The sequence below is a fragment of the Eublepharis macularius genome, chromosome 13, assembly GCF_028583425.1.
Source record: "Eublepharis macularius isolate TG4126 chromosome 13, MPM_Emac_v1.0, whole genome shotgun sequence".
Classification (NCBI taxonomy): Eukaryota; Metazoa; Chordata; class Lepidosauria; order Squamata; family Eublepharidae; genus Eublepharis; species Eublepharis macularius.
The window spans coordinates 11974251-12000882 of NC_072802.1; the positions used below are offsets into that span (position 1 = coordinate 11974251).

Below are 26632 nucleotides of genomic sequence, written 5' to 3' on the forward strand. Positions count from 1 at the left end.
AGAATAAGCCCTTCAGCCTTTCCCCGGCTCTGGATCCTTGCTACTACTATGTCTTTGTAAACTTATATTCTTTTACCCCATGACATTGTTTATGGAAATGTTCTTGACACTGTATGGAAATGCCTGCTCTTGTCCTTGCCACTAATTGTACTAATCTCATACTATGTAATCCGCCTTGAGTCTCAGTGAGAAAGGCAGAATATAAATAACAAATAAAATTAAATAAATCTCACTGGCCGTGGGAATGCTCCAGTGCTTTGCTTGGAGTCAATTCTTAACGAATCAGCCCCACACAAAAGCAAGGGAGCATTCTCGCAGCCAGTGTGATGACATCAATCCTGGAAGTGATGTTGTTGTGTCGGCACCGGGAATGTGCACATGCTTTGTGCATGTGAAGTTCTTTGAACTGGTGAGTACCGGGAAGGTAAGGGCATCTGGCAACCCAACGTGCGGGGGTATTCCAGTTTTCCCTATATACCCTTCTCCACACTATTTCCTCTTTCCCTTCTCCTGACAGCCTCCATATGCTCACCTTTCCCTGAGTCTTCCTCTCCTTCAAACCCACTAAACCACTGACCTTTTATCTGCCCCCATCTTCATCTACGTTTATAAATTTCATTGGTATCCTGCCTTTCTCCACAATGGGGACCCAAAGCAGCTTCCATCATCTTCCTTGCCTCCATATTATCCTCATAACAACCCTGAGAGGTAGGTTAGACTGAGAGTATCTGACTAGATCAAAGTCACCCAGTGAGCTTCCACAATAGAGTGTGGTTCCAGCCTGGGCCTCCCACATCCTACTCTGAAACTCTGACCACTATACACTACGCTCTCTGTGGAGGGGGCTGCTATGGAACAGTGGCAAGCAGCTGGACTTGGGTGAATCAGCGAGTGGGGTTGCCAGGTCCCTTCACTGTCCCGGAGGAGCCTGGGGACCCGATGCTCACCTTCCTTGTGCCCCCGCATGCTTCACTCTCACGCGTGACGACATCACTTCCGTGGCAGAGCGGAGATTTGAATCTGGTTCTCCTAGACCCAGTCCGACCACTGGATTTCCCAGACTCAGTCTAGCCATTATGCTGTACTGGCCCTTTCTTAATTATTTTGATTAGAATTCTTTTAGAATTCTTTTACATGGTTTTCAGAATTCATTATAACCTGTCTTTTGGAGTATTTGTTTATGTATTTATAGTCCATCTCTCTCACTGAAACTCAAGGCAGATTACACAGTATAAATCAATATGCTCAGCAGCTTAGACCTTCAATAAACAATACAATAGGGTATGGATAGCAGAAATTTGAAAAACATGCATAAATCTGAATACAGAGCCACAAACAATGCTCAAACTAAACATAAACAAGTTGACACGACATATTAAACAACATGGAAACTACCCAGTAGGAGCATACTTACTGCAACAGAAAATACTCAGTAGAGACTACAGTCCCTTTTCTAGGGCATCTCTCGAATACATTTTCTTACAGCACAACCCTATTACCTGTGTGAAAAAGCTCTCCTGTGTCAGGCTATGGATGACAGGATATAGCAGACAGATCCCTGGATCATTGCAGCAAGACACAGGTCCTTGGTTAAATGACTTCTATTCAGAAATCAGATCGTTTCCATATGCACAGGTCCATAGGTTTACTTAGAGGCAAAGAGCAACTAAGCAGTACAGCTGCTTTGAAAGGAATAGAGGCTAGAGGAAAGTACAGACCTAAAATGCTCAAACATTTCCCTCCTCCCTCACCCACAGTTTTGAGCAGGAAATGTCTGGGAAACTTTTCTCATACATCAGCTAGACAAGATAGAAAGGGATGGTAACATTTCAGACATCCAAGGTCATTTTGGTGAGTTTCAGAGAAATACATAGATTACGCAGTTGCATTCTCAGACAGAGGAGAAGAGAAATGAAAGTGATGCATCTAACATTTGTAATATGAAATCAAACCACAGTAATGATGACACATAGAATCCCTTAGAACAATGACATGGATGGAGGGGTACAGACATACATGACATCCTGAATAACCAAGTTTTGCAGTTTCTGGAAAGACAGGGTAGCAAGGGCTTTCCTGGCCTCCTTAGGAAGACCATTCCATAAGGAGGGGCACCTAGGGATGCCAGCGCCAAGCTAGGAAATTCCTGGAGGTTTGGGGTGGGGTGGGGCCTGGAGAGGGTTGGGTTTGAGGAAGGAGGGACCTCAGCAGGGTATAATGCCATTGAGTCCACCTTCCAATGCAAGCATTTTCTCCAGAGGAACTCATCTCTATGGCCTGGAAATCAGTGGTAATTCTGGGAGATCTCCAGTCATCACCTGGAGGATAGCAACCCTAGGAACACCACAGGCAGTTGCTGGTTTTGCCCATGTGCAGGATAGTGCCTGCAGATCAATGGATGGAAGAACATTGTTTTGTAAAAATTTATTTTCAAGCAGACCCCACAATGCCCCTTCCATAAGCTACCCAATTAACTCTGGAATCAGGAGCTATTTTCCTAACGCCTTACTGTGATGAGTTACATCATTCTGGAAAGGATGCAGGCTTGTCTCTGGAGGGGATAGGTTCCCTGCTGTGCCAGATATTATATTATTTGTTATTAGTATAGCAGCTGTCCCTAAAGGCACCAATTGAATTGTGCAAACAAAGGGAGGAAAGGGTCTGTTGGATAGGCAAGTCTGGAAGTATTGTGAATCTCAATTTTTTATACGTTTTCAAACCTCCTTGCATTGAGGTGATTTAAAGTTCAGGTGGCAGAAAATAAGCAAAACACAGCAACACTCCAGAAAGGTTCTGAGTGTGTATAATTCCCAGTCAAATTGTAAAACCATGGAAAGTGAAAACTGAGCCCAGACAGTGAAAACACAATCCAAGTGTGGCACATAATGGATGATCTAAGAAGCTCAGCTGACAGCCGGAGAAATTGGCTGCTGCCCTCTGGAGAACATTTGTTGGAATGAGTTTTCAAATTCAAATTTATTATACCGTCAAAGACCAGCATAAAAGAAATACTACAGAATTATAGTTAAAATTATTAGTAAAAAGAGCACAACATTAAAATAGTTAATTAAATCGGTAGTATAAAAGGGTGGTATTTACGTAAACTCTGAGAATGAGAGCATTTGAAGGATTTTATAGGCTATTGCAAAAAATTTTGCGACTGAGGATGTAGTTGTTGGATTTCTGTCTTCTAGAAGTAACCTAGCATATTCCAAGCTCGTTCTTCCAGGTATGCTGCTGGTCAAAGGAGAAATGAGCCTGATGCAAGCATCTTGATAGAAGGGACAACATAGAAGAACGTGATCTATAGCCTCAATTTCTCCTTCATTGCAGGGGCAAAGGGTTTCTTCGTAGGGAATTCTGTTAAACCGCCCATCTAAAACCGCAGAGGGAAGTGCAGCACACCTTGCAAGTGTAAAGGCCCTCCTGTGACTACGCACCTCTAAGTGGGACAGATAGGCAGCTGGTGTTCTGGTGTTAACTGGTGTTCATAGGGGACAAAAAAGTAGGGACCCTCCCTAAATCAAGCTGGCGTTCAGTGTCCAATATCCTTTGTTTTATAGCCTGTTTTGCCTGATCAAAACCCATGGTTAAAATCATGGAAGGTGAAAATCCTAGGCTCACCAGTTTGCAAAGGACTGTCTCAAGCCATTCAGATTGATATTCATCCAGAAGGAGCAATGGGGTCAAGCCTTGCCCGAAATAGCTGATTTGACCAAGGGATTTGACCAAGTCATTTATATAGAAGTTGAAGAGAGCTGGTGCTAAAATGCAGCCCTGTTTCACACCTCTCAAAGTGGGAACAGCATTTGAAAGATGCCCGAGTTTACTGTACCTGACCTTTAGGGAGGTATTTTCATGTAGGGCACGGATCAATATTAGTGGCCTCCAACTTAACCCAGAGCTTAGCTCTGGAAATAGTCAAATGCCGCTTTTAGGTCAATATAGGTGACATATAAAGATACTACTCTTGTTGATGAGTATTTCTTTATAAAGTGTTGGAGGATCATGCATAGAAATGGGCACGAACAGCAATACGAACAAAAAAAAGCCACGAACAGCCCAATTTGCTGTTCGAGAACAAACTGTTTGTGAGGCCCCATTCTAAACGAACAGGTGGTCATTGCAAGCTTCGTTTGTTGCTGTTCGTCAAGCCAGACATCTGGCACCTGCAATAAATTCCCTTGGCAACTTAGGCAGGGATTGTCTGAACTCCTGCTGTTGCCCTGGAAACCCCAATCTAAGCCCAATTTAGCTTGATAGGCAGGTCTTCCTTTCAAGTGTGGAGCTCCAAATTTGTTACAGCAAGGGAGCAAAGACCAGGGGGGAGGGGAGCTCCCAGCTCTGACTTTGCAGACAATGGAGAGACAGTTGCTGTTGGCATATTGATAGAGAGTGCATTGGAGCTTGAATTTTCTTTGTGTGTGGTGGGATAGGGATCTACCCCTTCAAGTTCCAGGGCTGCTGCCAGGCTCTGGGCCAAGGTATTATTTATTATTGGGACCATAATTGCCAGTCCCCAATCCTTAGGGATATGACCGGTTTGGTCGATGTAGGTAAAAAGGGATGCCAACAGGGGAGCCCACCAATTGATGTTGCATTTTAGGAATTCAGGAGGAATAAAGTCGACTCCAGGTGCTTTGCCAGCCTTCAGTTGGCCAACCAAAGACTTGATTTCCTTAATAGTGACAGGAGGCCATGAAGCAAGGATGTCTATGGGCAAAACAGGGGGTAAGCAGGTATAATCCTCATACATCCTCTGAAAATACTTTCCCCACGTATCTGAGGTGATGTAAATGTCCAGAGATGATGTTGTTATAGAAATTGAACTAGAGGTGATTTTCCAGGATAGGGATGAATTCCCATCTCCGGCCGCCTGAATAAATCATGCCCACGTATCCATAGAATCTTCTTTCTTCTTACAGGCAAGCAATTGCTTGTATTGCTTCTTTTGATTTTGAAAGAGTATTAAAGCTCCATGTCTAGTTGTTCCTTCTGTCCGCCTAAAAAAGTGGACTGCAGAAATAAGTGCCTGTTTTGATTTATGGCAATCCTTATCGAACCCTGCTTTGGACCGTCTCCCAGCATCCTTTCTAATTGGCTGGACCTCTCTTGTTAACAAAGGTTGGAGGCTCTGTATTATCTTATTGTAAGTTGCAAGTAGGTCATCTTCTGTATTGGGTGAAGCCAGAACTGTGTAAGGTTTCTGAAAGTATTCTCCTCCCAGAGCTTCCTTGGTTCGTTCATCAAGTTGAGACGACCGTTTCACTTGGCAGCCTGGTTGAGTTCTCTTGGTAATACAATATCTAGAACACAATTCCAAGATATTGAAGAAATATGAAGAGAAAAATGATCTCCATCTATATAGGTCATCACTTGAAAATTTTTGACCAAAGATGATAATGGCCCGTTCATGAGCATGTAGTCAATAGTGCTTGAGCTTGTGCCAGATAAGAATGTAAATTTACCTGGATGATCACCAGGGGTGGAGCCATTTAATACCTGCAGAGTTAATCTGTTTGCTAGTTTTATTAATTGTACTCCGGCATAGTTAGATCTTATATCCTTAGAGGAACAAAGTAAATAGGGAGAATTGGTTAATAACTGAGCCCCCTCTAAGGCTTCCTCTGGCATAGCATACTCCATAAAGAGAGACTGATCATTTGGTCCCAACTTAGCATTGAAATCACCTCCTAATAGCACCAAGGCACTTGGGTATTCCAGTAGTTGCTCAGCAGCATAGCATTCCTGTGCTGACCAAATATCATGTATTCGATTTTTCCTTTGTAAAGGGGGAATAGAGGTATTTATGAGTAGAACACTGTAAGAACCAAAATCCAGCAAAACAGCCATGGCCAAATTATCCAATGGAGGTAGAGTCAAAATCTTCACCTTAAGAGGTGTAGAAAATTCCCCAAAGATGTAGGGAAAAAATACCCAAGCCTCCTTTCTTTCTTCCAGGACCAATTCCTGGATGCAGTTAATGAGGCAGAACAGTCCTCTAACAGTAATCTTAGTGAGCTGACGAAAGATTTCAACAACCGTCTCTGCCGTAAGTAAACATTGGTCTCCAATATATTTCAACAAATCAGATCTAGTAGCACCCCCTTGCTCGGATCGTCAGCACAAGTTAGCACGGAGCACAAGTTAGCTGTAGGTAGGCTACAAGTGTCTATATACCAATACCCAAAGTATGGGCAATAAGAAAGAAGAGCTTGAGCTTCTATTGCAAACAGAGGGCTACGATATAGTAGGAATTACTGACACTTGGTGGGATGATTCCCATGACTGGAATGTGCTAGTGGATGGGTATGAGTTGTTCAAGAAAAACTGGAAGGGTAGAAGAGGTGGAGTCGCGTTGTATGTGAGGAGAGGGCCTGATTGTCAAGAAGTTATGGAGAATGGGGCGGACAGCCTGGTGGAAAGCATATGGGTAGAAATAAGGGGAGGAAGGACAAAGGGTATTATTGTTGGAGTCTGCTACAGACCACCTGACCAGCGAGAAGAAACGGATGCTGCCCTCTTTGAACAGATTGGTAGAGTATCCAGACATCAGAACCTTGTAATTATGGGTGACTTCAATTTCCCTGATGTGTGCTGGGAGACAGGCTCAGCAAAGCGTCATGAATCATGCAATTTCCTGACCTGCCTGGCTGATAACTTCCTTTTTCAAAAGGTGGAGGAAGCTACAAGGGGCTCGGCCATACTAGACTTGATATTAACCAACAGGGAAGAATTGGTAGATGAGATGAAGATGGTGGGGACCTTAGGGGGAAGTGACCATGTCCTTCTTGAATTCCAGTTGCTGTGGGGGACCAAGGAAGTTCATAGCCAGACTCGTAGGTTAGATTTTCATAGGGCCAACTTTGATGAACTCGGAGGCTTGATGAGAGTCATTCCGTGGGGAAGTGTGCTGGAAGGGAAAGGAGCGAGTGAAGGGTGGGCCCTTCTCAAACACGAGCTTTTGCAAGCTCAAGCCTTCACTATCCCAGCAAGACGGAAACATGGTAAGGGCTCCAAGAAACCGATGTGGATGTACAGAGAGCTCCAGAATAAGCTAAGGGAGACAAAGGAACTGTTCAGGAAATGGAGAGAATGACAGACCTCTAAAGAGGAGTATAGGAGGGTTACTAGGTACTGCAGATTAGCCATCAGAGAGGCCAAAGCTCAGTATGAGCTGGGTCTGGCCAGGAGGGCTTGCTACAATAAGAAAAACTTCTACAGATATGTGAGAAGCAAATGCAAGGTAAAAGAGGCAATTGGACTGCTGTTGGGAGTAGATGGAGAAACTCTGATGCAGACAGGCTTAATGACTTTTTTTGCCTCTGTTTTCTCCCTGAAGAACTCCGGCACATCTAGAGATAGTAGAAAATGTGGCAGGACACCTGAGTGGCTAATTGACATTGACAGAGAGGTTGTGAAGAGGCATCTGGCTTCACTGGATGAATACAAATCCACTGGGCCGGATGGGGTGCACCCAAGAGTGCTGAAAGAACTTTCTAGAGAACTTGCAGAACCCCTGTCCATCATCTTCAAGGCCTCCTGGAGGACTGGGGATGTGCCACAAGATTGGAGAAGAGCAAATGTTATCCCAATCTTTAAGAAAGGGAAGAAGGATGACCCGGGAAACTACAGGCCGGTCAGTCTGACTTCTGTTGCTGGGAAGATATTCGAGCAGATTTTAAAGGGATCAATCTGTAAGCATCTGAAGGACCACTCAGTGATCCGGGGAAGTCAGCATGGTTTTGTTCCTAACAGATCTTGCCAGACCAACCTGGTTTCCTTCTTTGATGAAGTGACCAGCTTACTGGATCGGGGGAACTCTGTTGACGTGATTTATCTGGATTTCAGTAAAGCTTTTGATAAGGTCCCCCATGACATTCTGATGGGCAAACTGGAAAATTGTGGAGTGGACTATAGGACAGTTCGGTGGATAGGGAACTGATTAGAGGACCGCACTCAAAGAGTGGTGGTCAACGGCATTTCATCGGATTGGAGGGAGGTGTCCAGTGGGGTGCCGCAGGGCTCGGTTTTGGGCCCGGTACTTTTCAATATTTTTATCAGTGATCTGGATGAAGGAGTGGAAGGGCTGCTCATTAAATTTGCTGATGATACCAAATTGGGAGGAGTAGCAAACACCCAAGAAGATAGAATTAAAATTCAACAAGACCTGAATATTCTGGAGAAGTGGGCAGCTGTGAATAGGATGCAATTCAACAAAGTGCACAGTATTACATCTGGGCCACAAAAATGGGAAGCACAAATACTGGATGGGGGATACACTTCTGGGCAGTAGTATATGTGAAAGGGACCTTGGTGTAAGAGTGGACTGTAAACTGAATATGAGCAGTCAGTGTGATGCGGTGGCAAAAAAGGCTAATTCAATCCTGGGTTGTATCAAAGGGGCCATAGCGTTGAAATCGCAGGAGGTCATAGCCCCTCTCTATACTGCCTTGGTCAGGCCACACCTGGAGTATTGTGTGCAGTTCTGGAGGCCTCACTTCAAAAAGGATGTGGCCAAAATCGAGAGGGTGCAGAGGAGAGCGACGAGGATGATCAGGGGTCTGGAGACTGAGCCCTACAAGGAAAGGCTGAGGGCCTTGGGAATGTTTAGTTTGGAGAAGAGGAGGTTGAGGGGGGACATGATTGCTCTCTTGAAATATTTGAAAGGCTGTCATTTGGAGGAGGGCAAGGAGCTGTTCCAGTTGGCAGCAGAGGGTAGGACCCGAAACAATGGGCTTAAATTACATACAGAAAGGTACCGTCTGGATATTAGGAAAAACTTTTTCACTGTCAGAGTAGTTCAAAAGTGGAATCAGCTGCCTGGGGAGGTGGTGAGCTCCCCCTCACTGGCAGTTTTCAAGAAGAGGCTGGATGAATACTTGTCAGAGATGCTTTAGGCTGATCCTGCACTGGGCAGGGGGTTGGACTAGATGATATGTATGGCCCCTTCCAACTCTATGAGCGGAACTACAAGTGACAAAAGGCACAGATTGGACACTTGTCAGCTTCCCTCAAGTTTTGATGGGAAATGTAGGCATCCTGGTCTTGCAGCTTGGCTCTCCGACTGCTGTCCAATGGACTTTTCAACTGTCACTTGTCCAACATTCCGCCAAGCTGCCTACATTTCCCATCAAAACTTGAGGGAAGCTGACAAGTGTCCAACCTGTGCCTTTTGTCACTTGTGGTTCCGCTCTAAGATTCTATGATTCTATCATTCTCTGAGAGCTGGGTTAGCTCTCTCCCAGCAACAATATGTGGAGGGGGGGGGAGGAAGGAGAGATATGAATACTGTCATTTTCTGTTGTTTCTAAGGGCCTCAGTCTTTTATCAGAATGTAAGGGAGGGTCACTCACCAAATCAATCAGGATCAAATCATTTATTTTCAATTGCTTCTCCAGTTTAGAAGTACCTGAAGAATCCAAACTGGAGTGCCTTCTCTCTTGTTCTCTTGTTCTTGTTACCTTTTTTCTTCATAATTAGTGAAAGAAAGCTCTTATTTCTTAACTCTCAGTTCTTGCTTCACTTCCTCTTTAAGAGCTCCTCCTTTCCTGGGCTGATTATACTATGCCAGACTAAGTGGAAAAGATAAATAGGTAAAGGTTTGTTATAACTTCCCAAGTTTTCAGCCAGAGCCAGTCTTGTCTTGCTTATCTTACTAGCTTGCTTGTCAAGGACAAAGGTGATAAACGTCTGCAGCTCTTCCGTAGCTTTATTTCAGTACAAAGCAGAGAGCCTCACCTGGTGCTGCTGCCTCTACACCGCCATCTTCTCCGGAATGAGTTTTCATGGATTAAATTTTCCAGGTGCCTTCGGTTTTCTCCTCCTTCGCCCACCAGATGCTCATGCCCCGTTATTGTACGTTGTAACCTGGTGCTTTCGTGAAAAAGGTGGCCTTCCCTTCACCTTGCCATTTTGCCAAGCAGGGTGCCATTTGCGTATTTTATACTTATTTCTGTGTTTAAAATACATGCATGCTTAGCTATGCCAAGTCCCAAGGCACCTTCCAACATTATTAAAACAATAAAACATTTCTAACAGTAACATTTGAATGACCTGCAATAAAACATAAATACAATCAACAGCAGCATTAAAATAATATTTGAAAGAATAGCAAAATATTAAAGCCAATGTATATAATCACAGAAGTATGCTTAGTGCTCAGGAGAGGTAAGGATAAAAATCAACAGAAAGGAACATTTTCACTTGTGTCAGAGATTTGGCTGTATAGCAGCTGCGGGCAGGAGATCCCCCCACCCCCACCTCCACACACCCCACCCTCGCTTACCTGGCTGGTGGGAGGAAAGGCGGGGGAATGCACCTCCCAGACTGTGCTCTCGGGCGGCAGAGCATACTCTCACACTCTGCAGTGGGCTTATTTGGGCCCATTTGGGGCCTAAATTGGCCCGGCAGCACTCCTGACCTCCACAGGGGGTTAAATCAGTTAGTAATCAGTTAGTAAGGTTGCTGCACAGGGAAGCAGCTTGTTTGCCTAATAATTAGGCCCAAATTAGTCATACATAAGGCATGAGTTGTGTGACATTACAAGAAATCTTGGGATGTGCCTCTTGGAACAGGCCATTTGAGTTGGCCAAATGTCTTGGGTCAGCCTTGCCTCTGACGCTTCTACTATTTCATTGAGACTATCCTTGAAGAATTTCAACAGCTTGAATTGAGCTACATATGATCTTAGGATAGGATTACGGCCCTGCTGGAAATATCATTGGGGTGGGGATTGTTACAGACCTCCCTCTCCTTCAAGGGTATTTTTGTAATTGTCTCTCGCCCATATGGCTTCAGTTCTCCATCACAACCTTACTCTAAACTATTTGCATAATATCAGAATAATAAATCCCATGGACTTCATAATTTATTTACCCGTAATACGCTCAAGGCGACTTAAAAGCAGATTAAAATGCAAAGAGTTTCAATACACAGAATTCTAGTTTTAGAATCAAAGCTAAAACAACAGTTTGATTTTAAAAAACAGCTTTGTGGAAAGTTTAACATAAATCTAGGGATCCCAGCCCCCCCACCCTGCCCCCATTACCTAACTGCTGGGGGGCGCGCACCTTCCCTGTGGGCTCCCCCGCAGTGCTGCGTGCTCCCGTGAGCAGCAGCCACCGGGATTGGGCCCATTTTGGCCAGATCGGGGCTGCTGCAGAGCGTGGGAGTGCCCCTCTGCTCCACAGCACCTGAAAACGGGCCCGATCTGTGGCAAAACAGGGCAAATTGGGCCCTTTTTCAGGCGCTGTGGAGCACAGCAGCACTCCTGCACTCTGCAGAGCCTCAAAAACACGCCCAATCTATGCTGTAATGGGCCCGTTTTGAGGCAGTGCAGACTGCAGGAGCCCTCCCATGCGCAGCAGCCACCGGGACCGGGCCTGTTTTGGCCCAGATTGGGGCCACTGCGGAGCACAGGAGTGCTCCTGCACTCCGCAGCGCCTCAAAAACAGGCCCGTTTCAGTGCAGATCAGGCCAGTTTTGAGCACCTGCGGAGCCTGGATGTGCTCCCAGGGGCTGCCCGATGACATCACTTCTGAAGTGACGCCATCGTGCCTGTGGGGGTGCGCACACGCGCAAAGCATGCGTGCACCCCCTCTCCCCCAAGGTAAGTGCCAGGCCCCCATCCCCTGCCCAGAGGCTGAGGGGGCCTGGCAACCCTACACAAATCCCTTTCCAAAAAGGGAAGGAGAGCTCTTCCAGGACTTAGGGCAGGATTGAACGTGTGTGTGTGATCTGCTTTCTCTTTATCTATAAATCAAAACAGGGGGCCCAGTTCCCCAGAAAGGGTGGGGGATCCCCTGCTCCCAGCCTGTGCCCCCTACCGTTTTTTACCTGGCTGGAGGGTGGGCGAAAGATGTGGCGAATGAGTCTGAGAGCGCTAGAGTGCTTTCCTATGCACTTCAGAGCATTCATTGTCGTGCTGGGAATGGTGTCATTCCCAGCATGACAATGAAAGGAAGGGCTCCCTTCAATTTTAAACAAAATACCCCCACTGGGGAGGGGGGGCTTCCCTTTGCTGTTGCATCATCCAAGCATGACGATGAAGGTTCTGGAGTGCACGTGCGCTTTGCACATATACACAGTAAGTTCCCCTCACGACCCCCACCTGTCCCCTGGTTTGGACTCCAGGGACCTGGCAACCATAAATCAAAACCTAGGTTAAGATATTTGCTGATGACAAGTGCAGGGGCCGTCTTATTTCCCCCTCCCCCTCAATTTCCCCTCTCCTCCTGCACTTGTCGTCCTCTTTCCCTTCCCGGTCTCCCATAGCCTTTTCCTGCTTCATTCTCTCCTTCCCCCACACCTTTTCCTACCCCTTCTCTTTACCTTCCCCCTTCTTCCCCAGAAGTGTCTCCCCTATGGCCCAGTTGTGTGGTGCTGGTTGCATGACCCAATTGTATGGTGGGGAACCTGCAAGGACTTGCAGGTAGGAGTGCCAGCTGTCCACTTTTCATCTGGACAGTCTAGTATTTTGGGGGGGGGGCAGTCCAGGGGAAACCAAGTTAAAATACCGGACATATTTGTATTTGGGGAGGGGGGAGTGGCTGGCAGCTAACATGCAGGAGCTGGGGAAAGCTTTGGTGTGCTGCCCCCTCCCTCCTCCCTCCCCCACTCTGCTTCCAGGCAGCACAGCACAGCCACCTGCTCAGCCCACCCAGCCCCTAGAGCATTGGAGAGTGGCTTGTGATGACATTGCTTCTGGAGGTGATGTCATGGTGCCGGGGTCAGGATTGTGCTCGTAACAACAATTTAGTGTTGTGGGCCCCCTCTCCTCTTATTGGAATAAGAGGGGGGGAGACCACCTGGCAACCTTATTTTCAAAGGGTACTTCACTTTCTTCTGTATCCCCTTCTCCCTGCTATTTCCTCTTTCCATCTTCCTGGCAGCTTTGATAAACTCACCTTTCCCTACATCCTTCTCTCCTTCAAACCCACTGAACAACTTATCTTTACCTCATCTTCATCTATATTAATTAATTGACTTCATTTATATACTGCCAATCTCCACAATGGGGACCTAAAGCAGCTTACATCACTCTCTTTGCCACCAAATCACTCTCACAACAACCCTGAGAGGTAGGTTAGACTGAGAATGTGTGAATGGCTCAAAGTCTCCTAGTGAGCTTCCACAACAGAATGGTGGAACCTGGGACTCTCACATCCTACTCTGAAATTCTAACCATTGCACTATTAATTTTATTTTTATTTTATTTATGTCATTTATAGTCCGCCTTTCTCACTTAGATTCAAGGCAGATTACACAGTGTGAGATTACTACAGTCAATATCAGAAACATTTCCATAAGCAATGCCACGCGTTAAATAGATATAAGTTCACAAAGACATAGCTTTAGTAGGAATCCAATACAACATAGAGGTGGTGAGGTCTATTGGTTCCTAATTCATTAGCAAAGCATCTGAGACCTCCTCCCTACAATGCAACCCTCCTATCTGAGTAAAAAGCCTTTTTGAACAATTTGGTTTTGCATCGTTTGTGGAAAGCCACCCACTTTTTCGGGAGGGGGGGAAGCAGGCAGGTCTGAGTAAGTCATGCAAGCCACGTAGTATCAGGCCTCCCAGTGGTTGCTTCTTGGCCTGGCCCAGACAAGACCTCCCTCAAAGACTGAAGCAGCCCTGCCTCTCTCCCTGCTTTTTCCCGAAGGAGATTGGACCCAGAATAATAGCTGAACTGTTATGGTGGCAACAACCACTGAGTCCATCTGGTTAAAGCAACAGGTACCCTTTTATCATTTTCCCATGTATTTTTTTCAGATTTCAGATTTTGGGGCAAATCTGGGTATGTATGAAGATCCTTCTTGTCCATTCATGGCTTCAGTCTCTGGATTTATGTATCCGCCAATCAGGGCTACTTGGCTATTAGTATACACGATGTGTCTTTCTGCTGTTTTACTGTGATAACATTGACATTAGCCATGGAGAAACAGTAAGACGGGAGATGTTGACCACCCAATTATACTAAGCTTATTAGAGGCTTCCTTTTGTCACAAACCTATTAGAGTTCTTGCCATATGCTTAATGGGGGCAGCCCCTCTGCTGGCTTCCTCAGCATGTATCAATCAGGTAAGGACACTTTGGTGCAGGGAATGTGTGGAGGCGAGACAACACGGGAGAATATGAGCCTTAAACCCCCTACTGCTCCAGCAGCCCTTGCCCTGTTCAGCTGCAAAGGCTTATTTTCTAGTCTTTGTACAAAGGGGAAGGCGTTCCTGGAAATGGCCCAGCATCTCCCACCCATCTCTAGGGCTACAGGGTAACCCCTGGGGGGCTCCCAAACAAAGATTCCCTCTCACACAATCCAGACCTAAGTATCATAGGAAAGGCTTCTCTGGACTTGTGGATGGGTTTCACTGATGCTTTAGAAAACAATAACCGCATCTGGGGACTGGAAGGTGCCGCCGTGGCTGCAGAGGCTGAAAAGCTGGGGTTGCTCAGAGTTACCAAGAATTTCAGTAACCGCTCCTCTGCTTTGGGTGAGACAATAGTGCTTTGTGCTGCACTCATGGTAGAAATGTAGAAGAAATCTTGAGAAATTGGCACTTGTGGGGGGAAACAATGAAGGAGACACAGGAACTGAAGGGACTGGTCTTTATACTCTCTGGAAGGCCTGTCAGGAAAGGGGCTTCCTGGGGAACTGATTCCGCTGCTCTGGTTCTTAGGGAACCACTTCACAGAGGCATTTTTTTTAAAAAAAAAATTATTGAATGGGTTTACAAATATAAACATACAAATCATTATCATTTTCCACCCCATTGCATTTTCCCCATCCTTCCCCCCCCTTTTCTAGTGACTCCCAACAGTTTTCCATACCCAACTTAATCTAAAGAATATATCATATAAATTCTTAGTCTATAATAATATATATAATATATATCTATATAATACATACTAATCTAATCTATTTACTTGTATTAACTATCTTAATCTAATATTTATCTAAATTAAGAGTATAAAAATTATATAAGTATATAGTAGGTATATATACTAACTTAAAGAAGAAGATATATATATATATATATATATATATATATATATATATATATATATATATATATATACTATTCCTTGAATACCTATTATCTATATTATAAATCTATTACTTCTATTACATCACTAAAATATCATATATACTCCCTATTACCTATACAACCTTGTTATTCAATCTCATACATTTCCATATAAATATACTATCTTACTCTTAACTTTATAATACTATAATACTATAACTCTATAACTCAATAATACTAATCCAGTAAAATATAATAATATACCCCCTTTTAACCTTAAGTAAGTTTCTATCTCCCCTTTAACAACTATCCAAAGACCACAATTTCCCCTTCATGTCCCACTTTTTCTCCACATATTTCTTAAATTTTTCCCAACTTGATGTATATTCCAGTACTTCTTGTTCTTTCAATTTCCTTGTTAACTTGTCCATTTCTGCCATATTCAGAACTTTCAAAATCCAGTCTTCCATAGATGGTATCTCCTGAGTCTTCCACAACTGTGCATAACACATTCTGGCCGCCGTAATCATATAAAATACCACAACTCTGTCCATTTTATCAAAGTCTTCTAGGTTCATGCATAATAACAACAATTCCGGGGTTTTATTTATATTCCTTTGTAAAATATCTGACATAATCTTTACTCTATCCCCCCAGAACTGTTTTGCCTTATCACAAGTCCACCACATATGATAGAATGAACCTTCATGCTGTTTACATTTCCAACATTTGTCAGACATCTGAATATTACCATTGGCCAACTTCTTTGGTGTTAAATACCATCTATACATCATTTTATAAACATTTTCACGCACCATGGTACATGTTGAAATTTTAACTGTATTTTTCCATACCTTTTCCCAAGCTTCCATTGAAATTTCCCTATTACAATTTATTGCCCATTTAACCATCTGAACTTCAACGACCTCCTCCTCTGTAAACCATTTCAATAATATCTTATATATTTTAGAAATCATTTTCTTCCCTCCCTGAAGCAAGCAATTCTCAATCTCAGAGTTTTGTAGTCTGAAACCATTTTTCCTTTTGTCTTTCTCATACAAATCTTTTATCTGCATATATTGAAACCATCCATATTGGAATGGCAATTCATCATTACCTTTAAGCAAATAATTGTTCTGTTTTATCTCAAGAATTTCTTTATATGTCAACCAGTCTTCCCCTGCATATTCTGTTCTTGGGTTTACTACTTCCGCAGGGATAATCCACATTGGTATAGTCTCTTCCATATATTTCTTGTATTTGGTCCATACAGCTGCACCGAGGCATTTTTTACGCAGAGCATAATGACAAGAAGAAGAATCTGGGGGCTTACAATTAATCTTGTGTATGAAGTGAAGAGTTTGGAAAGCTCCCTACTGCCCACATCTCTGCTTCTAGGATTCTGCAAGGCCACAGAGGCTTGAGTGGATAATTGCCCTTTCCCTTTAATTGATTCTCAGCTGCTCTTACCAATATGCAGGGCTTTTTTTTCTGGGAAAAGAGGTGGTGGAACTCAGGACTGCACAATGACGTCACTTTGGGTCAGCTGGAACAAGGGGGGGGTTAAAGTTTAAATTGCCCTCAATGAAAATCGTCACCTGGCCGGTGGCCCCGCCCCCTGATCTCCAGACAGAGGGAGTTAAGATTGCCCTCCACACCAGCAGCGTGGAGGGCAATCTCAACTCCCCTCTGCCTGGAGATCAGGGGGCGGGGCCACCAGCCATGTGACCATTTTCAAGAGGAGCCGGAACTCGGTTCCACCGCGTTCCAGCTGAAAAAAAGCCCTGCCAATATGTTTCATGGATAATACCCAGTCTTTACCAGGCTATTTTTGGTCCCCTCCCTAATTTTAAAGGAGCAGAGAGTTCCAGTCCTCCCTATCCCACTCCCTCCTTCTCCTCCTATCCATCTCAAAGCAAAGGATGGAGCCAGACCAGCATTCCCAGACATAGGCCTGCTCTGTTTCCCTACAACCAATATAGTTTCAGGCTATGAAAAGGAGGCAAGCCATGTTCCCTTCATCTCAACCTGGAGTTGCGTTTGCTTGAAGGCCCAGGAAGAAAAGCAATAGGAAGGGGAGGGGAGGTGTGCCCCTGGCAACCATAATGCCCAACGTCCAAGGTCTCTGTATAGTCTTGAGCTCAGTGAGCCAGTAGCCTAATGCAGCCTCATAGTTTAGCTCAGTGGGACCCACAGATGCTCTCTGAGCATCCCTGCCCCAGGTCTATTTCTTGGTTTCAGTAGAGCATGACAGAATGTTGAAAATGGGATTGTAGATCTCAGGATACGTATGTATATATGTATTAGAATTTTCCTCCCATTATTCCTTCCAAGCAGCTCAGGGTGACGTTCCTTGTTCTGTGGTCTTTGGTTTCACCCTCACAACAATCCTGTGAGGTACGTTAGGCTAAAAGAGAGCGAATGGCCCAAGGCGATCGAGTAAGCTTCATAGCACAGTGAGGATTTAAACCTGTGTCTTTCAGATCCTGGTCCGATATTGTCAACACTCCACCACACTAATATCTTTAAGTGGAGATCTTCAAATATTTGTAAACTTGTTTTGGTTTTTGATTTATGGGTCTCTTCTTAAAAACTGTATTTTGTGTTGTTCGTGTTTTATTCTTTGTTGTGCAGTTGGTTCCCATCATAGGGAACAATGGGGAGGCTGGCCAGCCATCTCTGTAGGTGGTGGCGGTGTCAGGGGGTGGTTGTCTGTGTGTCAGGTCAGGTGCTCTTTCCCAGGGACAAGTTGGCACTCAGAAGTTTGCCCGCCATTGTGGCACTCCTGGGCTGTGCGGAATTGCCCTGGGAAAGAGAGTTTAGAAGTTCCCAGCATAGGGAACAAAGGGGGAGGGCTGGCCAGCCTGGGAGTGGATTTGGGTCTATGAGGGGCTAATGTGGGGATCTGGGTCTGTGTTTGGCAGATGGGGGGAATTGGGTTTGTATGGGGCAGTAGGGGGTGGACTTTGGGGGCTGAGAGCACCTACTTGGGGAGGCCATGAAATGCCCCCCCAAGGGGGAGCAGGCTGAGCCTTGGTGGGGGGTGGGAGGAAGGGTGGGAGAAGGGCCTCAGAGGGCTGGGGGGTATTTTGCATGAAAAATGCCACCCCTGGCAAAGGAAGCCTCCCTCTTCATTTTTTCCCCATAGGAAATAATGGAGATCAGCAGCAGCAAGCACAAAATAGGAGATTAGCAGCATCAACCTAAAGCCATGCCCTTTTATAGGCGAGGATAGGGGGACCTGGTTTGGGGGGCCATAACATGGCCCTCCAAAGTCCAATCAGTCCTATTCTTTTGATTATCCACTAGTGTGAGGTAGGGAGATCATGTTATCATAGCTATGGGGGAGAGCTTGTAGGTTCCAGGGAAGTCAGCATGGTTTTGTCCCTAACACATCTTGTCAGACCAACCAGGTTTCCTTCTTTGATCGAGTGACGAGCTTACTGGATCAGGGGAACTCTGTTGATGTGATTTATCTGGATTTCAGTAAAGCTTTTGATAAAGTCCCCCATGACATTCTAATGGGTAAACTGGAAGACTGTGGAGTGGACTACAGGACAGTTCGGTGGATAGGGAACTGATTAGAGGACCGCACCCAAAGAGTGGTGGTCAGTGGCGTTTCATCAGATTGGAGGGAGGTGTCCAGTGGGGTGCCGCAGGGCTCGGTTTTGGGCCCGGTACTTTTCAATATTTTTATCAATGATCTGGATGAAGGAGTGGAAGGGCTGCTCATTAAATTTGCAGATGATACCAAATTGGGAGCGGTAGCAAACACCCAAGAAGATAGAATTAAAATTCAACAAGACCTGAATACTCTGGAGCAGTGGGCGGTTGTGAACAGGATGCAATTCAACCTAGATAAGTGCACAGTATTACATCTGGGCCACAAAAAATGTGAAACACAAATACAGGATGGGGGATACACTTCTGGGTAGTAGTGTATGCGAAAGAGATCTTGGAGTAGACTGTAAAATAAATATGAACAGTCAGTGTGATGCAGTGGCAAAAAGGGCAAACTCGGTCTTGGGTTGTATCAAAAGGGCCATTGCGTCGAAATCACAGGAGGCCATAGCCCCTCTCTATACTGCCTTGGTCAGGCTGCACCTGGAGTATTGTGTGCAGTTCTGGAGGCCACACTACAAAAAGAATGTGGACAAAATCGAGAGGGTGCAGAGGAGAGCGACGAGGATGATCAGGGGACTGAAGACTGAGCCCTATGAAGAAAGGCCTTGGGAATGTCCAGTTTGGAGAAAAGGAGATTGGGGGGCATGATTGCTCTCTTTAAATATTTGAAAGGCTGTCATTTGGAGGAGGGCAAGGAGCTGTTCCAGTTGGTAGCAGAGGACAGCATTTGAAGCAATGGGCTTAAATTACATGCACAAAGGTACCAGCTGGATATTAGGAAAACTTTTTCAGGGTTAGAGTAGTTCAAAGGTGGAATCAGCTGCCCAGGGAGGTGGTGAGCTCCCCCTCACTGGCAGTTTTCAAGGAGAGGCTGGATGAATACTTGTCAGAGATGCTTTAGGCTCATCCTGCACTGGGCAGGGGGTTGGACTAGATGGCCCCCTGTACGGCCCCTTCCCGTTCCGTGATTCTGTGATTCCACTGTTTCAGACATCCTTCTGCATCTGACAAATAGTTGTATAAAGTGGGTTTCTTTTCTCCTCTGGTTTCTGCAGCAACCGAAAGAGTTGATTCTACAGGTTTTCTCTTTTTCTAACTACTTCTCTGCTTCTCTTCTCCAAAGGTGAAAGCTATGTATGTTCTTCGGACAACTTCTTTAAGAAAGTGGAGTATACCAAGAATGTCAATCCTAACTGGTCCGTCAATGTGAAAACCTCTGCCAACATGAAAGCGCCTCAGTCCCTGGCCAGCAGCAACAGTGCCCAGGCGAGGGAGAACAAGGATTTTGTGCGTCCCAAGCTGGTGACCATCATCCGGAGTGGGGTGAAGCCCAGGAAGGCTGTGCGTGTGCTCTTGAACAAGAAGACAGCCCATTCCTTTGAGCAGGTTCTCACTGACATCACAGAAGCCATAAAGCTGGAAACAGGAGTTGTCAAAAAGCTCTACACACTGGATGGGAAACAAGTAAGGCTTATAGGTTCATCTGCCTAACACCCTAACTCTTGGATCAATATTTTGGCAGGATTCAGTATAAAATTATATAGCCTGTGAGGCTCACCCAAAGATCTTATTACTTACAGGACCTGCCTCCTTCCCAACCAGTGGGCATGAGAATGGGTGACCAGTTACTGTACTGGCATCTCCACCCTAGGCAGGTGGCCGAGGCTGGAATTCCTTCCTGGCCAAGACAGGTTTCCCAATGAATTTTTATCCCTTATTCAGCCTTTGTAGACTTTGACTACATCAAGAGCCTACACACGATGTATCTGTAAGTCTACAGATGGCCAACATGCTGTATTTGTAAGTCAGTTCACCGTATATTTAGTGAGCTGATTGTCCTATAGAGTTACTACTTGAATGACTGGACTCTTCCTTCCTTCCTTCCTTCCTTCCTTCCTTCCTTCCTTCCTTCCTTCCTTCCTTCCTTCCTTCCTTCCTTCCTTCCTTCCTTCTCTTTCCACTATCCTCAACTGTTAAGTATTTTCAAGAGTTTATCAGTGCAATGCTAAACAGAGTTATGCCTTTCTAAACCCATTAACATAAATGGCCTTAGAAGGGTGTGAGCCTGCTTAGGCTTGTACTGTATTTGTACTGCTTGCAGGATTGCAGTTTTGGGGAAATTGTGGAGTTAATAAACGCACAGTTCTCAAGCAACATGCTAGCCTGTTTAAACCTAAACACGCTATCATTTAAATGTAATGAAATAATCAATGAAAAGCCAGTTGATTACTCAACTAAAAATCCTTTAATTGGTTGAGAGTTTTTAGCCCTTTCACGCTAGAAATTTCTCATTTCTTACCCTGCCCCTCTTTTCCTTATTCCTCAAATGTTACTAAACCCTTGCTGACTAACAGTGCAGCTCTGTGCAGAGCTAGTCTACTCTAAGCCTTCTGAAATTAATGGAATTAGATTGGAGTAACTTTGCACGGGATTGCATTGTACAGGAAGGTCCACTCAAGCCTAAAATTAACCTGCCAAAGATGCCACCATCTGTTCCCATAGAAGCTCAGCTTTTCATGCCAGCGGTTATGTTACTAAATTGTCATTGGTATTAGTATCAGGCAGGGAATGCAGCCAAGCATCTGAGGGAAACAGAGGCACAGTCGCCACTGCCCCCAGTGCCAGTGAGCTGTGGATATTCTCCAAAGGATCTCGCCCCCACCCACCCCAAAGATAAATAATACAGTCTGCTTGTATCATGGTATTATTTTGGCTTTAGGGCATCGTCTCTATGATTCTCAGGCTTTCAGTTCCTCAGAATGTTTTACAGTAAAAAAAAAATAAATCCTCTCTGGTGTTTTTAAACACAGTGAAGGAAGCAACCGTTAAGGATGGGCGAATACCCTCCAGGCCTTTCAACTGTAGCTTTGTGGATTTGGTGGCTCAGGTTCTTCTCCACCTGCCTTAAACATGGAGTTTTTTTTTTGTTTAAAAAAGTCTAGAACTGGTGCATGTTCAGAATGCCACAGTATTCTGTTAATTCATCTTTTTTTCCTGCCAAGATTACAGAAGCACGCAAGTAGCCATCCACACATTAGTGAAACACTGTCCAAAAAGGAATCTTGCTTATTCATTTAAGGGCGTATATATCTTTTCCTTCCTCCAGGGACCTTAGAACATCGTTCTGTGTGCCTCTTTTTTATTCTCATCCTAACACTGTAAGGTGGATGTATTGTTGAAGGCTTTCACGGTCGGAGAACGATGGTTGTTGTGGGTTTTCCGGGCTGTATTGCCGTGGTCTTGGCATTGTAGTTCCTGACGTTTCGCCAGCAGCTGTGGCTGGCATCTTCAGAGGTGTAGCACCAAAAGACAGAGATCTCTCAGTGTCACACTGTGCTACACCTCTGAAGATGCCAGCCACAGCTGCTGGCGAAACGTCAGGAACTACAATGCCAAGACCACGGCAATACAGCCCAGAAAACCCACAACAACCAACTGTAAGGTGGGTTAGGCTGAGAGTGGGTGGCTGGCCCCAGGCTGCCCAGCAAGCTTCATGGCTGAGTAGGAATTCAAACCTGTGTCTTCCAGATTCCAGTCTGATACTGTAACCTCTGCACCACAATGGCATTCAGTGATGCTGTTAGATAGGTAGGTTGGCCAACCGTCTAGTCTTGGGCTGTTTCAGCAGCTGCCCTTGTGGAACAGTTTCCTGGCACTCAAAAAAAAAAATTAGAGCAGTATTTTTAAGGACTTGTGAGACAGGCAGAGCATTCTAAGTTGTTCTAAATGAGCTAGTTTGCCAGGTGAATGGAAGGGTGGTTTGCTATATTTTACATTCGATTTTGGGTGTTTTGTCTGTTTTATGATGATTCTGGTATTTTGAGGTGCCTGATTGTGATATGACATTGTGGATGTTTGGTAATGTAATGTAATTTTAGGATGGAGCATTACATCTCTATGAGAGAAGGGCAGGATAAAATTAATTTAATGAATAAATGAATCATACCTAATAGCCACAGACAGACCTAGCCTTCAGAAATTTATCTATGCCCTTCTCATAGGCTTCTAAGCTAGTGGGGTGGATTCTACCCCATCCTTCTGTGCCACTGAGCAAAGTTCAAAGTCTTCTTGCGGCCTCAGAAGCCTTCCTCCAATTAGGATTGCCAGCCTTCAGGTGGTGGCTGGAGACCCCCCCAGAATTACAAATGATTTCCAGGCCACAAAGATAAGTTCCCCTGTAGAAATGGCTGCTTTGGAGGGTGGACTTTATGGCAATATACCCTGCTGAGGCCTCTCCCCAAATCCCATCTTCCCCAGGCTCCACTTCCCATATCTCCAGGAATTTCTCCATTGGGAGCTGGCAACCCTATGTCAAGCAGGCAAGCCAGCCTGCCTGCCATACCTGTAAATGTATTTCTACTGGGTGTATGGGTAGTGGGGTAGCTTTCCTCCTTCACTGCATCTTGCTTTGCTTGGGTCAAGTGGTGTTATCAGTGCAGTTGGAGCAGCGTGGGAACAGACCTTGGGAATTTCAGCTCTGCATCTGTTTCAGGACCTTTGCACCAACTTCAAATGACTCTTGTTTGGACTGGGGGGAGGGAACTGGAGGTATGACCTTTAGGGGAGGACTTGGCTTTGGCATTCCAGGCAATTACTCTGTACTCATGCACTAGTAGGGAGCACTACACCTTTAACTCATACAACTGTGTTTGATGAAGTGGAGAGTCTGAGAGAATTCCCTAGCCAGGCCTGACATTTTGCCTGGAATCACTTCAGTCTTCAGAACCAGGGGAAGCCAGTGAGATCCCCTACCTGCAGCATAGCAGCAGGAGGGGACAAGGGATCTCCTGTGAACCCCAAGGACCTTTCTCAAGACCCCGCAGAACTGCCGACACTTGGGACTAGCTTGTGATAGGGTTGGGACTTGAGATGACAAAGCTTCCTGAGCCTCTGGTGTTTGAACAGATGGATGGGATGGTGATGAAGGGGACACCCCTAGTTACAAAACTGAGACCATCCCAATGGGAATAGAGGACACTGGAAAGGACTTTTGTGGTCAGCCTGGCCACAAAGTTCCCTCTGGTGTTGGGAGTAAGATGGCTGTGGGACCACAATCCCTCTGTGAAATGGAAGGCCGGGGAGCTGTGTTTCCCTTCTGAAGCTTGCCAAAAACATGTATGGGACATCAAGTGGGGCCAAGACCCTCCCCCCCTTCCCGAGATTAAGTGTTTACCTATGGAGGAGAGGGAGAGCATTCCTCCAGAGTACCAGGACTTAAGTGAGGTGTTTGAAGAGGAGGAGGCGGATGAATGACCTCCTCACAGAGCTACAGATTGTGCAATTGAGTTGATCCCAGGGACTAAATTGGCAAAGGGGAAAATTTACTCAATGAGCCCGGGAGAAAGAGTGGAGTTATACAAGTTCATTGATAAAAACCTGGCGTGAGGTTTCATCCGGCCAGCTAGCTCCCCCCAAGCTGCCCCAGTGCTATTCAGAAAGAAAAAAGACGGGGGCTTGTGACTGTGCACAGGCTATAGAGGAATCAGTGCCATCTCGCTGTCGAATGCCTACCCCATCCCATTGATCAGAGACTGAGGGTCTCTGGGAGAAATATTCACAAAGCCAGATGCCAGTCCTTGGCATGTAAATCCTCAGGTTCTCCACAGCAATCACACAGGTGATTTTGTTGAAGTATCAAGGTTCATCAGTTCAGGTCCCTGGGCCTCATATAGGGTAATGTACCATTTGGCCATGTCCCCTCCTAGCTGGGACTCTAGGTGGTTTACCTGGCTATGTTCAGTGGGGAAGGTGTGGCCCTACTCTTGGAAAAATCCCATGGTTTGCACGATGAAGAAGCCCAGCTCCTCTGGGTCCCCATCAAACCACGCATCCAGTTTACACCAGCTCTGGTACGGTGGCTCACATGGGGCAGCCGGCGCTCTTGGGGGGGGGCTGAAATGGCTGCATCACATTCTGTGGAGGCTGAGGGGGGTCTTGCCTGGTCTCTCTGTGGTTGAACAGGACCCGTTGGTTGCACAGGCTGGTGGGGCATCCCCCCGTCACCGTCGGGATTGGGTCTTACAGGGGTAACTGGTGCAGCATCTCTCCCAAGCCTCTCGTCACGTGGGTCATTTCTCTTTTGAGATCGTCCAGCTTGCCCCACACTCCATGTCGCTTGCCTTGCTCTTCCTGTCCCTTGTGGGTGGTGTTGAGGTCTGCTGTAATAGCTTCCCCTTTGACTTGCCCATCTTCCCTCTTAACCTGGGTACTCATCCAGCCTTGGGTAAGTCCAGTTAGGGCTAATAAGTCATATCTTGTAGCTGCCATGTCCACCCGGAGGCTTGATAGGGGGCTGATGCCCTCGACATTCGCCCTGGGATATCGCTTTCTCCAGGGGACTCTCTCCCCAGGAACAAGTTTTTCGGACAGATGTTCTTCCATCGTTCCCTCATCTGTCTGGCTAGTTCCTTTTCTTCATCTCCCAGTAACTGTAATTCCAAGGGGGTGGCATTCCACCCCTGGTCTTTTCCCTTGTCTCGACGGTTTTCTGGTTCTGTCTCCTGGTAGTCGTCTCCCTTCAGGATGGTGCCAAACCGCCCGACCATGAGGGATGGCTGCTCATCCAGTTCCCAGATGCTCCACCTGAACTGTTGGCCCCATCATCGCATCTTTTACTCATGGGTCATCGACCACCTGTGTACCCAGTCTCAGGGAGTAGAGAGTAGCCAGTTCCCGTGGGGTTTCCCTGGATTTTGGTATCGCTCCCAATGGTAGTCCAGTAGTACTGAGTTGGGGAAGGGGCTGCGTTCTGACCTCCTCCCCCGTGTCTAGCTCTATTTCCAAATCGATTAGTAGTTCTTCTTTCAGTGGAACATCAGTTGCACCGAGCCTACGCTCCTCCATGGGGTCTTTGGGTTGAGTTGGTAGTTCCTCTGGTTTTTCCGATTTTCCCTGGTCTGTCTCCTGCAGTGGAACCCTGAAGTCTACCTTCAGGGTTTGGGTCCAGAGGTTTGAAGGGACTTCTGCCAAAATGTCAGTCCTTGGCATGTAAATCCCCAAGTTCTCCACAGCAATCATGCAGGTGATTTGGTTGAAGAAACTTTTATTAGAGATCTATCAGGTTCAAGGTGCTCAGACAGAAAATTGGCAGAAGTGACGTGTTAAGGAAACACATGGTTATATATAGTGTAATACCCCACCCCCAGGTTAGAAGTCTGTTGAAATTCTGGCATGAACACCAGAGACAAAAAATATCACAGTTTAGACTACATCTACAGAGTAAGCATGAAATCATTCCTGTTCCCAGGAGAAGCCCCATTTCGGTTAGGTGCAGCCAGTCTCAAGGTCGATTGCTTCAAAAGGGAAAGCATTCTGCTTCTTCAGGAGAGTGTTTATGTTCAAAGTAGAGATAACATTCTTAATTTCCCAAGAACAGGTAAGGAGAGGTAATCAGAACTATTCATAGTGTCAGAGGATTAATAAGTGGCATATAACATACACACGGCATGTACTGCAGGTAGGCATATGACATGGACCTCCGAGATGCATATCTCCATTTGAAGCCATCTGGGTGACCTTGGGCAAATCACGGCTCTCTGGAGCTCTCTCAGCCCCACCCACCTCACACGGTGTTTTGTTGTGGGGATAATAATAACATAAACCACTCTAAGTGGACATTAATTTGTCCTGAAGGGCAGTATATAAATCAAATGTTTATTATTATTATTATTATTATTATTATTATTATTATTATTATTATTATTTCTGAGTGAGAATAAAGGAGGGGGATGAGTGGGAAACCGCTTTTAATATCCCCCTGGGGCAATTTGAATATCGTGTCATGCCTTTCAGGTTGCAAGGGGCCCCTGGGGTGTTCATTAATTTAATTAATGAAGTTTTACACAAGTACCTTTACAAGGGAGTAATTTACAAGGGAGTAATCTTGATCACGTGATGATGTTTCCTTGGGTACTGAGTATTGGGGATAGGCTTAGGAATGCATCCAACCAAAGCAGAAGCTGTGCACAGATGGGAAGCC

The 26632-nt window shown here is 45.5% G+C and overlaps 1 protein-coding gene across 1 annotated transcript in view; it reads left to right on the forward strand.

The window, feature by feature from the left end:
* DCX (doublecortin) overlaps nt 1-26632 on the forward strand; it is a 179428-nt gene that overhangs the window by 10818 nt on the left and 141978 nt on the right. Inside the window, exon 2 of the mRNA XM_054995807.1 lies at nt 19778-20118. Coding sequence (XP_054851782.1) covers nt 19778-20118 — 341 coding nt within the window. The remainder of the gene's footprint in view (nt 1-19777; nt 20119-26632) is intronic.